Source organism: Parasteatoda tepidariorum, chromosome 10 (assembly GCF_982258835.1).
Source record: "Parasteatoda tepidariorum strain Cologne lab strain chromosome 10, Ptep-v5.0, whole genome shotgun sequence".
In the NCBI taxonomy this organism is placed as follows: Eukaryota; Metazoa; Arthropoda; class Arachnida; order Araneae; family Theridiidae; genus Parasteatoda; species Parasteatoda tepidariorum.
Window position 1 is genome coordinate 4509426 of NC_141764.1, and position 14320 is coordinate 4523745.

The window sequence follows — 14320 nt, forward strand, 5'->3', positions numbered from 1 at the left end:
TTTGGTGAATGTCCGAAATATTTGTTACATCTGATTTTATTTAAATTTATTAGTTGATATTATTATATTCATTCGATATTTTAGTATCTTCTGAGGATAGATTAAGAGAAACATCAGTGTTCGGAGGAGCGGTAAAATACATATCGAACAGTGACACTGAACCTTAAAAAAACATCAGTGTAGGGCGTACCGAGTAAATGTATACCGGACAAAGGCATACCGGGTCGCATTCACGGAAATGCTCACGATTTCGGCACCGCTTGGCATTATTGGCGAAAACTTTTAAGTCAAACCTGCTCTGTCGGGGAATTGCTTTTGCGTAGCTTTTGTAAACAAGGGAAAGAATTGTTTTCACTATTTTGTTACAATTGTTTTCGTTGTTTTGCGTTTTCGTAAGATCATGTAACACAAATATTAAAACACAAATTTCTCTTTGCAATATTTAGTAATAATTTTAATTAAATCTTTCAAATTTAGTTTTAATCTGAACTTCTAAGCTGGAATTTAATTTTAAAATTTTATGACTGTGAAGAGCATTGACTCGTTGTATTCTGATGCATTGATTGTATTGACCAGTTTGGAGTTTTCTCAGAAGTGCTTTTTATTTTCAATTTCTTAGTAAAAAAATAAAAAAATAAAGTAAAATAAATAATTAAATAGATAAATGAAATATTTCTTTTACTGATTTGATTTAAATTTTAATAAAATCTTTTCATCGCGTTTAAAGTTATAGTTTTTTTTAATTAAACTCCAAATTTATAATTGAAATACGTGCAATGGAAACTAGTGTTATACTTGCGAAAAAATTTTTTTCGAGTTTAAGTGTTGTTAATTATGATGAAAGTTGACAATGTAATTTTCTCGATAAATCAACTATAGATAGTTTTTAAGATGCAAGCAATCATGATGGATAAAACAAATAAATTAGGTTAAAAACAGCATAAATGCTAAAGAACAAATAAAAGCAAAAGTTCTCTTAGAGCCCTGAAGTATAAAATATATTTTACTTTTATGTATACTAAAGTGCAGGTTGGTATAATCAAACTGAAAAAATAGAGAAATTCTTATGTCAAGGCACTGTAACTAATTTTATAATACATGTTTAGTTTTTAAAACTATGTACAAAAACATCTGAAATATATTTCATATTAACAAAATAGTTCACTGTTGCCTTCTAAGGATAAATTATTTTAAATGCATAATTTGCTTTTGTAGATCCATTTCCTAAAATATTCCCCAATTAATTATTATTTGTGTAAAAATATTGATTCTTCTGTGAAGATTTTCTTATTATTTATTTTGAATCTACCATTCCTTTTTTTTTCTTATACTATTATATAATATCTTATTTAGTAATGTTATAAGAAATGGCACTCTTTTTTTAGTCGTATAATTATAAAATAGAACTTGGCTCTTGTACTTTATCACTTTTGAAATTGCACTTGAATAAAATAATGTTAAAGTAAATTTGATCGGATTAAAATTAAATAAAACTTTTTTTTCTGAATTTTTAAAACTTTTGAAACTGCAAAATATTGAAGTAGTTTCATTAAAATCTTCATCTTATTGAAAATGAATAAAATAATAAGGTTAAAGTTAAGTGCTGCATATGATAATGAAATATATATAAATATTTTTTAAGCCCTTTATAACTTTTGAAACTGCAACCAAATGAAAAAAATGAAACGATTAAAGTAAAGCACTTTAAATGTATTAATTGCTTTCTCAGGTCTATTTTTTCAGATCTATCTTAATTTATTATTTGCGTAAAAGTATCGATTCCTTTGAGAATAATTTCTTATATATATATTTCCACATTGAAAAATATCACCTTTTTCTGATTAAATGTTTAATTTGATGAAAAACGATTAAACAAAATCTCCTGTATCTGAAAAAGCAAACAAGTGAGGTAATTTTTTTTAAAAATTATTTTCCTGATTATATTAACCACGATAAAAAGATAGAGATTTTTTGGTTCAATTTCAGAGGGTAGAAAATAAAGTCTGAAATTGTGAATATGTTGCAAAATGCAGCAGAGTTGCACATAATAGTACAAGAATTTCACCGAACTCAGCTCAGTAGATGCGCACTTCCAAGTATTTCATCAAACATGTAACATGATTGGGGTGCTATCATACTTTGCGGGCCGATGGTACGCCAAAATGGATTGTGGTTGAATGAATTATGAAAACGTTGAATGAAACAAAGTGAAAACCACGCTTTTGCATAATACGCAGCGAAAATTGACAGGGTAAAGGAAAAAATCTCATTTTCGAAAAGGAAAAAAATTAAGCACTTTAAAATAAACCTCATGAAAAAAGCATCTTTAAGGGTTTTTGAAAAACGAAAAATCAAAAATAAGCACCTTTAAGCATATTTTAAAAACGCTATACAGCATGATAGACTATGTGATTGTCAACATTCACCAGTGGAAGTCAACGACAACCAATTTCGGTCATGCGTTTAAATCGACATTGTCTAGAGTCTTAAATGAAAACAGCTTAAAAACTGTTTTCAAGTAAAATATAATTTTTAGCTGTACAGGTGTCATAATTAATACCAATAAGTCCAGGAAATCTGTGGAACCCCATACATATTCGATGCATTTTTCTTCAAAATAACAGCAAAAACTTTGTGTGAGAAAGTTCAATTATATTAATAAAACATTGCAAGTTCGACCTAAACAGTTTTGGAATTTCATCTGATCAAGTTAATGAATTAATCTAGGGGAACCAGAATTCCAAGAAACACAGTGACAACTTCCCAATTTTCATTATCTTTTTTCCCCCACCTTTTTGAAAAGGCGTTAATAACCATGGCTTGACCAAAAAGAAACAAGCGAGGAAAGTTTTGAATAGGACGAAAAGGAGGCAGAAGAACAATATAATTTATTGCTTTGATTTTTACGGATTTTTAATAATGAATACAGATGTTTATTATGTTCCAGAATTTTAAGTCGAACTTTGAATTATGGATAGTTATATCCTCTATTTTATTATAATACTAGCCGCAAAGGCGGCCAGCTGTCCGCCACGCTAAAGGTTTCCACAAATAAAGTTTTTTAAAACATAGCAGGAAATCTGAAGATTAGTGGACAATTAAAGTGTTTCTGTCCTGCAATTTTGTCTTCATGTCCAGTTCTGCTGCAGATGTGTTATAGCTCTTGAGGATGTTTGAAGATGTAACTTTGCTATGGTAACCTAACCTATAATATAACTATCAGGTGGAGACTTGTTTTTTTTCTTAAAAAAAAGCCTCAGAAATTGTAAAAGCATACAAAAGTTGCTTTAAATACATGAAAAGAACACGAAAACGAATTAATTTTTTATGGTATCTATTTCTCTATAATTTTTTTATGGTATCAATTTCTATTTCTATATCGCTACAAAAATTAACGTCAGGTAGACTATATTTGAGGGTGCCCCTTGATTCTCGCCAAGTTGTGATCGCCAAGCTGGGCGATGTTGAAACCCAATCGTGATTCTCAACGGTTTAGATTTTAGCGTTATAATGTTCAACGGTATACGTAATTTCAGAGGTCCATTAGTTCTTCGTTAGATACCGGCTGGTAAGGTTACTTTTACTTCTGGTCAATAAGATCGAAGGTATGTGGGCAGTCATAAAAAGGGACTTTATAAAAAAATTTCATCACCAGTTCGGTACCACAAACGCCATTTTCGATTCATATTTCGCCGAATTTATGTGACGATGGAGGTACACAGATTCTATTCACGATAAATTTAGACAGTATCTAACTGTTATTAGATAATTCTGTGCACCTAAATCTGAGAATATTCAAGCTTAATGAAGAAGTGAGTTGTTGTTTTTTTCCTTTTCTTTCTGCACCTACTCCATTAATTTTTGCTTCGATTCAAAATCCTTTTTATTGGATTTATTAATTTTGCTTATATTGGGTTCATTGCAAGCTTTATCCGATGTTTTGTTGAAATTTTCCAATGTTTTTTGAAATATCATTATGTTTCGGCCGTTATTTCTGTTACCACGGTGTTCCGCGCAAACAGGAATAGCGCCAAACATAAGTCACCAATTTCGCCAAGGGGCATCCTCAAGTATAATTTTCCCTTATCGTCTTCGCTTAAGAAAAAAAAAGAGAGTGGAAAGAAGAAGAAAAACTTATTATAACAATTATGAACAGCGATAAATATATCAAAGAGTAGCGTTCTATTTACGTATCTAATATGTTGCCACATTTTTAGTACAAAAGTTAAAGTTTTATCCACTTTGATAAATGTAAACTAATGCGAACCTTACAATTAAATTATTAATTCCTTCGTATATTATTGGTTTAAGTTGTCGAAAATTAATGTTTCATTTGTAAGGTTCGCATTAGCATACATTTATAAGAGATATGCATTTTTTAATAGTTTTTTGAATATGGCTCTTTGAAGACGAAAAAGCATAGATTTTCTTACAAAATGACTGATAACTAAAAAACTAATCCAAATTTTTGAAAAAGAAAAAAAAATCCTTCTTCATTATGTCAAAACACAATTATGTGTCGAGTTTCGAGCCTGGTCGAGGCTTCTGGGGCGATATATTGTGATTACAGACACACACACACACAGCCGCTTTTATTATTATGTATAGATTAACTACATATGGTTTCTAAAAGAGATCTATATTGATTATACGTGGTGATAAAATCTTTAACAGTTGCTATAACTATATAAGAATATTTTAACACTTAATCTATACCTATTCCTACCATAGTCGGTCAAACGACCGGACTTTAATGTTTCTTGATTGAATGTATGAAATGTGGATGTTAGGAAGGAACTAAAAAAACTTTATAATAATTAAACAAAATTGTATATTGCAAATTTGAATGTATTATAAACACAAAGAATAAGAATTTTTAATTCATGGCTCAACGCATTTTTTACATGTACAGGGTGTTTCCATCATACATTTTCCGCAAACATATTTATTCTAATTATTATTATTTTTCTTCTAAGAATTTGTGCTGTCTTGATTGTTTTGACTTTTTTCTGGGTAAGAACTAACAGTTAGTTAGAAATGGAGTAAAGCTATCAACATAAAATATAAGCTACTTGCCAAAACATTTAGATTTTGTCTCTTTTTCTAACGCAAAAATGCCCATTTAAAATTTTAGGTACTCTCTTGAAATTTGAATTCACAGTTATTCTGATTGAACTAATTACGCAACAGTCTTTGCAGAAATGTGCAACTAATCGAACGCAATACGTGTTCAACGTATTTAAACTTGTAAAACAAAAAATCGCTAAACTTTTTTCGGCTAATGCTTTATGAGTTTAATGATGGGGAAGCTAATGATAAGTTTTAGTAGGATAATAATTTACTACAAGTAGGCTAATGGCAAAATTTGAATTTCTGTTTTCAAAATAAAAATTAGCTACATTTTCCTTTTTAAATAATTTTATAGGAGGAAAGCTTAACGAAGATATTTGGTGCGCAAATGTGTGCTAACAACGTCCAAATAAGGGCTTATTTTTCGAAGCAAAATGATAATTTAAAAGAATGGGTAAGATATAGGTTTAAATGAGTTTACGACGTCTTAAAATAGGTTAACGTTTGAAGGCAAAATTCAAAATTGTTTATTTTTACTCAGAAATTGGCTAAAACTTTTGTAATACATAACTTCTTTTGCTGGGTGGGCTAGCGAAAATATTATTTCTAAATTAGACGAGTTTCTAAATTAAACAAGTTTCTAAATTAGACTAACGTTTGCAGCTTGTTATTTGGTTTGAAATCAGATAAAGATTCCCATTTATTTTTTAACGGTCGAGAAAACAATTTTGATGAACAAACCCATAGACATGTACCACAAATGACACGGGTAGAGTGGCAGAACTCATTCCTTTCAATATCTTTATTATTTCAGTTTAGGAATGTGTGTTACTTTCTTATAGCTAATTTGTAATGAACTTTTAAAAAAAATATCATTGATGAACATCTTCAAAAATTTTCAACTTAAATTTACAACTATCTAACGTAACTCTTTCAGACGAATGGGTTGACGAAAATTTATGATAAATTCATTATTTTCCAGAGGCAAAATTACAACTTCTGGTTCAAGAACTATGAACATGAGTCTTTTTGTTGAGTGATTTATTAAAACTTTTTGTTGGGCTAATGACTTTTTAAATTGGGCTAAAAATTATCTAAAACCTATTTTGATCATTACTTTTGTTTGAGCGATTAGTTTATTAAAAGTTTCTGTTTGCGGAAGCGAGCTAACGATTTTTTAAAACTTGCAATGTTTTAAAGCAAAATTAAATTTTGTATTTGCCCAATTTACAATTTAGCCCAAATTCGTTTTTGCTAAAAATTGTTTGGAGGGTTAACGATTTCCTATAATAATCTGAAATTTGAATACTGTTGGTGGAATAGCATAGGGTGTTTTAGATCATAATTTCGCTATAAACTTAACTGGACTATTTTTTGGGCTGATTAACGTTTGAAAGTAAAATCTAAACTTTTGGTTCTTAGGAAAAAATCAGTTAAAACCTATTTTTGCTTATACTTTTTTATGGGTGGGCAAACAAAATTTTTGGTCGTGTTGACATGAGAGATTAATTTCCAGCAATGAGCTACACAATTCATAACAAAATTCATAAATTTAGTTCATAAATTAGTTTAGTCAAATAAAAACTATTTTGACTAAAAAAAATAAATAAGTAAAGAACACTTTTAAGCAGGTAAAAAGAAAATATTTCCGGAATATCATATGTGACCCAGATGCATCTCGAATATTTAAGATCCACAATTTCGAGACCAACGGCATTAGCCGCCTTTACTCCCCAGGCAAGTCAGTAAGAATCATTTTAAAATTGGAGACCTTTGACTGGACAACCGGGTTTGAACCTCAATTCTTTAATTCTTTCCAATGATATCTCACTGACCAGTGACTTAGACATTGTATCTTAAAAGAAAAGACTATTTAAAATGTTTGGTGTGCAAAAATAGGCAAACAATATCCTCATATAGGGCTAATTCTGCGTTGTAAAATTTTAAATTTTGTTCAAAAAATCTTATTAAAAAATTTTGTTATAAAAATCTTATTATTTCGTTCTAAAAATCTTTTAAAAAGATAAGTGAAAACTGTGAAACTTTTTTTCATGGTTGAAAATTAGCTAAGCTAAATCTGATTTCAATTTTTTTAGATGGATTTCTTGAAGTAACAAACTTTTTACACGAAAATAACACATTTTGAGCCTAAATGAAAATTACGGTTTCGAAGTCAAAATTTATTTAAAGCTCGTTTTGGCCATTATTTTAAAGATAATTTGATAATGCTTGAATGTTTTTTGGCGATTCGGATCAGCAAGGGTAAGTTTCTAGATCATAAAATGAATAAAATATATTTTGGAAAGCATTCTATATTCGTGCAAATGACTTAAAGAATCTTTACAACGAGCGACAATTGCGATTCTGGAAAAATAGCTAGAAGGATAATTATTTACTAATAAAGGCTAACTTTAACGCCGAAATTCAAATTTGAGGTATCCAGAAAAAAAAAAATTATTTATAGCTAGTTTTTGCAGTGCCATAATTTTTTTGCCGAATGAGCTTACAAAAAATTATTGTGCACTAATAATTTCCTACAATGAACTAGAGCTCTGAGAAAAAAAAAATTAACTTGATTCTAGGTGAAAATACAGTTAAAATTTATTAATACGAAATTTGTTTAAATAAATGGGCCAACGAATATCTTACGTGATGTACATTCTCCTATAATGGACTTGTATTTGAAATCAAAATACATATTACCCACTGGCAAAATCGGTCTTGTTTTGGGTTTGAGGGCGTGCGCACCTTATTTGGACGTTATCACGCTTTACAACTGTGTTCAGGAGTAATAGTGAACAGTGCGCATGCATCGTCATTGCATGCGTTGCTATGGCGACTGCTGTTTGATAATTTTTTTAGAATTCTTTTTTTTTTTCACTTTTAATTCTGATATGCATTAAGTTGGTAAGTTTATTTTTGAGATATGGAACCAGACAGATCCCATGAATGCTTCTTGAGTTGTGAATAAAAGGAAGAGTTAGAAACGTTGAAAAGAAGCCAAGAGTTTCTAAAAAGCATAAAAAATATTTTTACTGCTATTAGAGTAGAAACTAAAAATGTTCTAGAATATTTATTGAGAAGTAAACATTAAAAACTTTGAATTTCGGGCGAAACTAGTGGTCTGAATGACTACATTATTTTTGCAGTTGATTTAACCTACTTTATTAACAGTTGGAATTAACTACACCTGCAAATACTTTTTAAATAATAGAGACAACAATCTACTTTGGTATTGAAGTAACTACTTCACTTATTTAAAGGAAAAGATCTTTGCTAGAGAAATTAATTTACATCAAAGTTTTTGTTCCAATTTTTTTCATCGTTTTTCAATAAGAAATTTGCTTACATAAAATATAAGGGAATAAATAGGAAATATTTATACATGTTTACAAGAGTGAGTTTGTTGTTCCAAAACATTTTTTTCGAATTTGTTTAATTAACCTTTAACATTTTATGCTTTTTCCGACAGCGAATATTTAATTTAACAAATGAGAAGTTATCAAAAACTTATACAAAATTATCAGTTTTTTAATTGTACAATGCTATTTAATTTCGTCTAAGAAATTAAGGGCAGCGAAAATTTTCATTTCTTTAAAATAACATCAATGTCTTATACGAGTGTGCATTCGCTTATGAAAGTGAGATCAAATTAATTTATTAACTATTTTTTGTAATGGCAGGTTTAAATTTATGTTAACGCTCAGCTGCAGTCCCAGGATCATTTTCATTGCATCTATAGACGAACCCGCTAAGATTTGTGTCCATCAAAATCAAAAAATTAGTTGCCTTAGAAGCGTGTTTCTTTTAAACTGCCAGGAATCGCTACAAACTACTTTTTTCTTGTATTGCACTATTCACTATACTACTTTTTTTGTATTGCACTATTCACTACACTACTTTTTTTTGTATTGCACTATTCACTACACTGCTTTTTTTTAAAAAAGTAGCACAATATACAAACTATGAAAAAAAGTAGCGACTACAGTAATTTCACTACTTCTAGTAAGCTACCAACCATTGGTCACAACACAAAGAAATATTAATTTTTGAAACAATAGAATAAAATTCTTACCGCAAACATACAGCTCAATTACTGTCATAACTCTTCCTTACCTGAAAAATCAAGAATAAAGACCCAACTTTTCTTTGGACAACAATCGGCAATGCTTTAAGAAGCAATTCAAACACAAAATTTAAAAAAGATATTTAAAAAAAACTGTGATGGCTTTATTACGATTTTTAGATTATTAGAGGAAAACCACGAAAACTTCCCTCAGTTAGCCTGACCTCAAGGGAATTCTGATCCCTGATCCGTCTACCATTGAGTATATTTTACGTCAGCACCTTAATCAGAGCGTTCTGGATGTGCAATTCGTACCAACCAGTCATTGCTGGTATTCGAACCCGATTCACCTCATTGGAAGCTCTATCTTCTGACCCGCAACAACTAATGTGGTTGCTATGAAAAAAAATAAATGGAAACTTACTTTTGACTAAATCTGATGAAAATGTTTGTTACTCTAACGTAAGGATGTTAAATTATAAACCAGCATGCCGCCCTGTTCATGATCCCAGGGTCGGACTGAGAGTTTGGGGCCTACAGGAATTGGAATTCTAATTTTTGAAAATGTTAATAAAGCGTTTTTACTTCTTCTACGTAACTTAATTCACAAAATTTATAAGAAATATTAAACATTCTTTAAGGAGCTAAATATTTAATATTTAAATTTAAAGCACTTACTTATCAGTCAGCATAGTTCATTTTCGAATTTATTGTAAAAATATTAAAAAATGAAATTTGTTAGTCTTTAATTTAATGAGTACCAATAAAATTAGTACCAGTAACCACTTTATTCTGTTCAAAAAATATATTTTTATTTTTTCTCAACCTAAGACAGTTGAAACTGCTTTAAATGTCGCTTAAACTTATCTCAAAAAATATTTTAAACTCGTTTTTACACAATCAACTATACAGGTAAACAAAATGCTGACCTGTATAGTTAAGCAACAAATAAAAAAAAATGTATGGCATAAATTTTCCAATGTGTGATGCATTGCAACTTTGAAAAACTGATGCGCGAAAACAAGAATTTTTTAAAAACATTTATTGCTAAATAAAACAAATAATCTTTCGAATCAGCAAAAAAATTTGAAATGCATATACTATTACTGTGAGTGACCAAAATTAAAAGTATGTCAACTTTCACTGGTGAAAATCTACCTCAGCGGTAAACGGATCATGGGTTAAGTCCCTTGCCGTCAGGCTAACCGGGGAACGTTCTCGTGGTTTTCCTACCCATGTAACTCAAATGCGAGTTAGCTCCATCAAAACATCCTCCACGAAGGCAAATTTCTCCCAATATTTGATGCAGGAGTTCCTTTGTCTTCTGTATTGGGTTCAAAGTGAAAGGTTCCGCAATTAAACATTAGCAGTCGTAAACCCAAAAATCGAGTCAGCTGTTCAACGACGGTTATAAAATAAAATGTAGTTAACTGCAACTATTTTTTTTACAAACTATTTTCAAAATGAAGTTGTTACCGTTGAAATGAAAAGAATGTCAGCTTTCACCTGTGAATGTCAACAATTGCACAGTTGCTTAGGTGAATGTCCGAAATATTTGCTACATCCGATTTGATATTCGTTAATGTTATTGTAATTATTTATACGATATTTTAATATATTCTGAGGATAGATTAGAAGAAACATCAGTGTTCGGAGAACCGGTTAAATGCATTCTGGGCACTGGCGCTTAAAAAAACATCTGCGTAGGGTATACCGGGCACTTAACTAGACCTAAGAATATATTTCGAACATTTACCAAGGCGAGATTGTCAACATTCACCGGTGGAAGTCAACGACCACCAATCTCTGTCATTCACAGTAACACATACATTGTCATGAATTTAAATAGGTATATAGTCAAAAGTTTTAAATGAAAGCAGCGTAAAAACTGTTTTCAACTCACAGCTGCACAGGTGTCATAGTTAATGTCAATAAGTGCAGGAAATCTGTGGGACCAATAGATGCCACCCCCAAAATATTCAAAGCAATCTGTCTTCAAAATAACAGGTCACTTTGTGCGAGAAAATTCAGTAAAAGTTATAAAACATTGCAAGTTCGACCCTGAATATTTTTGAAAGTTGATCTGATCAGTTAAGGAATTAATCTAAGGAAACCAGAATTCCAAGAAACACATTGACAACTCCCCAGTTTCCTTGTCCTTTTCCCATCCATTTTTGAAAAGGCGTTAATAACATTGACATTGACCAAAAAGGAACAAGCGAGTAAAGTTTTGAATAGGAAGAAAAGCACAAAATAATTTATTGTTTTGATTTCTGTGGATTTTCACTAAATTCGGTTTCAAATGAAGCCCCGATTTCTGTATATTTTATTAACGTCGTTGAACAGCCGACACAATTTTTGGGTTTACGACTATTAATGTTCGACTCCGTAGCTTTGTAATTTTAATCCCAATCCAGAAGACAGGGGAAATCCTGGATCAAGTATTGATAGAAATTTTGGCTTCGTGGAGGACTTTTTGATGGAATTAGCCAACATTTGCATTGCATGGATAGGAAAACCATGAAAACCTCCCACGGTTAGTCTACTGACAAAGGAACTCAAATCCATGATCCGTCTACCACGTAGAATATTTTACGTCAGCACTGTGGTCGGTGCGAGCAGGGAGCGGAATTCGAATTAACCAGCCATTGCCGGGAACGAACCCGGCTCACCTCATTTGGAGGCAAGTGCTCTATCCCTTGAGCCACCACGGCTCTGAGGCCCCGGTTTGTACTCTCAAAAGTTAGTTAACTCAGAATTTCATGCATAGGCATTAAGCTGAAGATGAAATTCTTTACATTTATTTAAATCGTGATGCACTAACGTAGATTCGCGTACTTATTTATTAAGTAAAATTCTAAATAAATATATATATATATATATTTTTAAATATTAATATTTTAAATTATTTATTCCTAGTGCCAAAAATAAAGCAAATTACGAACATAATATGATTTACAACTATATTCAGTAATTTTTGTTTCTTTTGTTCAAAGGACCCCAGTTTTAAGGAAGGCTGGGGCCCACTGTGCTTTTTCAGTCAGTCCGAATGATTCAACCAGTTGTCAGGAAAAGGGAGGTTAAATTCTAGATCATTAATAGGTTAAAACTTGTTTAAACTTTTCGTCGTAGAAGAATGCGCCTATTTTTGTGAGATAAATATAGAATTTAGCGTGTCCTGAATTTTGTGAGTGAAATTTTTAGTTGACTTTTCTCGAAATACGCAAAGAGTGAAATGATCACTTCAAAGAAAACTTTCATAAAGGTGCTTTTTTTAAATTCAAGGAAATTGGGAAATTGTAAAAAATAAAGAGTAGGTACGATGGGTAAAAGAAAAAAGCCGCACTCTTAATAATTTTTGATCTGATCATCAGATTTTTACTTACTCAATTTTAATCGTTCGAGGGGTGACTTATTAGAACAGACGATATTTTAAATTTGGAAATCAGACAAAAAAGTTTTTTTTCTGAATCAACAGCACAATTGGATATCTAACTTCCAAAATATAGGGGTTCAGCCGCAATCTGGAAAAATATTGTCCTGATAGTTCGGCCAGGAGAGCTGTCCACAGTTTGAAGCCCTGATTAATTAATTTACACATATTTCGCAGTGTCTAGAGAAATTTTTGAGTAAATTGAAAAAAAAAAATGGCACATGTTAGTAAAATTCTTTTGTCCAAAAATACAAAAAAATAAATTTTAGTAGGTATTTACTTTTTATTTTGCTTACTAACAGTCAACGAATTTTAAATTGCAAGATATAATTTTTTTACATCATTATAAAGAATGCTATTTCACATATCTAAATACAAAATTTGAGAGAAGTTGGGAGAATAGTTCCTGAAAAAGCGAGTTTTGAAAATACTACTATATTAAAATTCAGTTTCTCTAGAACTGGTTTGACTGATTTCACTTAAATGTTATATTTTGCTTTGTAAAATTTTATTGTTTAACATTTTGATGGTTTTTGTTGGTTTCAATGCGATTCATGATGAACATCAATTGATGGTCATCATCCTCCAACATTATGCGTTCATGGTTTTTGATATCCCAACAAACTCCCCGTATTCCATGATGGAAAATGCTACTTTAATACTGCGATGGTTAACCATCAAGAGAGGTTTGACTCTCATGGACCTACAACCCATGATGATCTTTGATGGTTCGTAATGCATTCTATATTGCAAATCCGATGTTTAGATTTCCAATTTTACGAAGCATCGGAAATTGTCATTCTCAGAGATGTGTACGATATTTCCCAATGTATCGTTCATATCGAAGTCTACAAGCGTGATGTTGTGCTTTGTTTGTTCCCGATAGTACATCGATGTCTCCAAGATCGCGCGAAGAGCATTTCCCTCCGTAAGTGTGCAGAGATTGTTATCTCACTCCAATTTTTTTACATCGTGACTCATCGTTTTGCTAACACGATGAATCCGGATGTAACTGAGAATCGAAGTGTTGTGCAAATCCTGTTTTTTAACTATCAATCGAGCCGTTTATTGTTTTTAAACTGCTATTTTGCAGATATCCAAGTCTTTAAATATTGATAAACAATTATAAAAAATGTAACTTTATTTAAAAAAAATAATGCAATTTACTAATTGCAAGTTTATGCCGTACAAAATATAAAACATTAATGTACTGAAACATCACGATGTTAGAGTGGAGATACGTCACGATGCCAAAATTTTAACATCGCCCAGTTCTACTTCTCACTGCACTACTTTTTTTTTTAAAAAAAAAAAGGAGCACACTACACTACAAATTATGAAAAAACTTGTGACTACAGTAGTTTCACTACTTCTAGTGCGCTACTTTCGACCACTGGTCAAAGCACGGGGAAATATTATTTTTTGAAACAATAAAATAAATTTCTTACCACAAAATATACAGCACTCATAATACAGTTCAAATAACGTCATAACTCTTCCCTACCTGAAAAATGAAGATCCAACTTTTATTAACAAAAATTACAAAGTAAACAATAAGCAATGTTTTAATAAGCATTTCAAATGCAAAATTAAATAAAAATGTATTAATAACTGTACAACACTGTTAATTCACGAAACTAATGTAGGCAAAAAATTATTGACACAGGAAGACCACAGGTAAGAAACATTGAGGAGATGATTTAAGTTTTTAGCGACTTGTTTGATCATTTTCTTAAGATGTGCACTGAGCA

At 30.9% G+C, this 14320-nt stretch overlaps 1 protein-coding gene and 1 long non-coding RNA gene across 2 annotated transcripts in view; both read right to left on the minus strand.

The window, feature by feature from the left end:
• LOC147802092 (uncharacterized) overlaps positions 1 to 14320 on the minus strand; it is a 408540-nt gene that overhangs the window by 124187 nt on the left and 270033 nt on the right. The window lies entirely within an intron of this gene.
• The window catches only part of LOC147802094 (uncharacterized), a 36502-nt gene that overhangs the window by 15554 nt on the left and 6628 nt on the right, over positions 1 to 14320 (minus strand). Inside the window, exons 3-4 of the mRNA XM_087153242.1 lie at positions 14018 to 14073; positions 9146 to 9186 (exon numbers count right to left, since the gene is read on the minus strand). Of these exons, the coding sequence (XP_087009368.1) occupies positions 9146 to 9154 (9 nt within the window). The 5' untranslated portion in view covers positions 9155 to 9186; positions 14018 to 14073. The remainder of the gene's footprint in view (positions 1 to 9145; positions 9187 to 14017; positions 14074 to 14320) is intronic.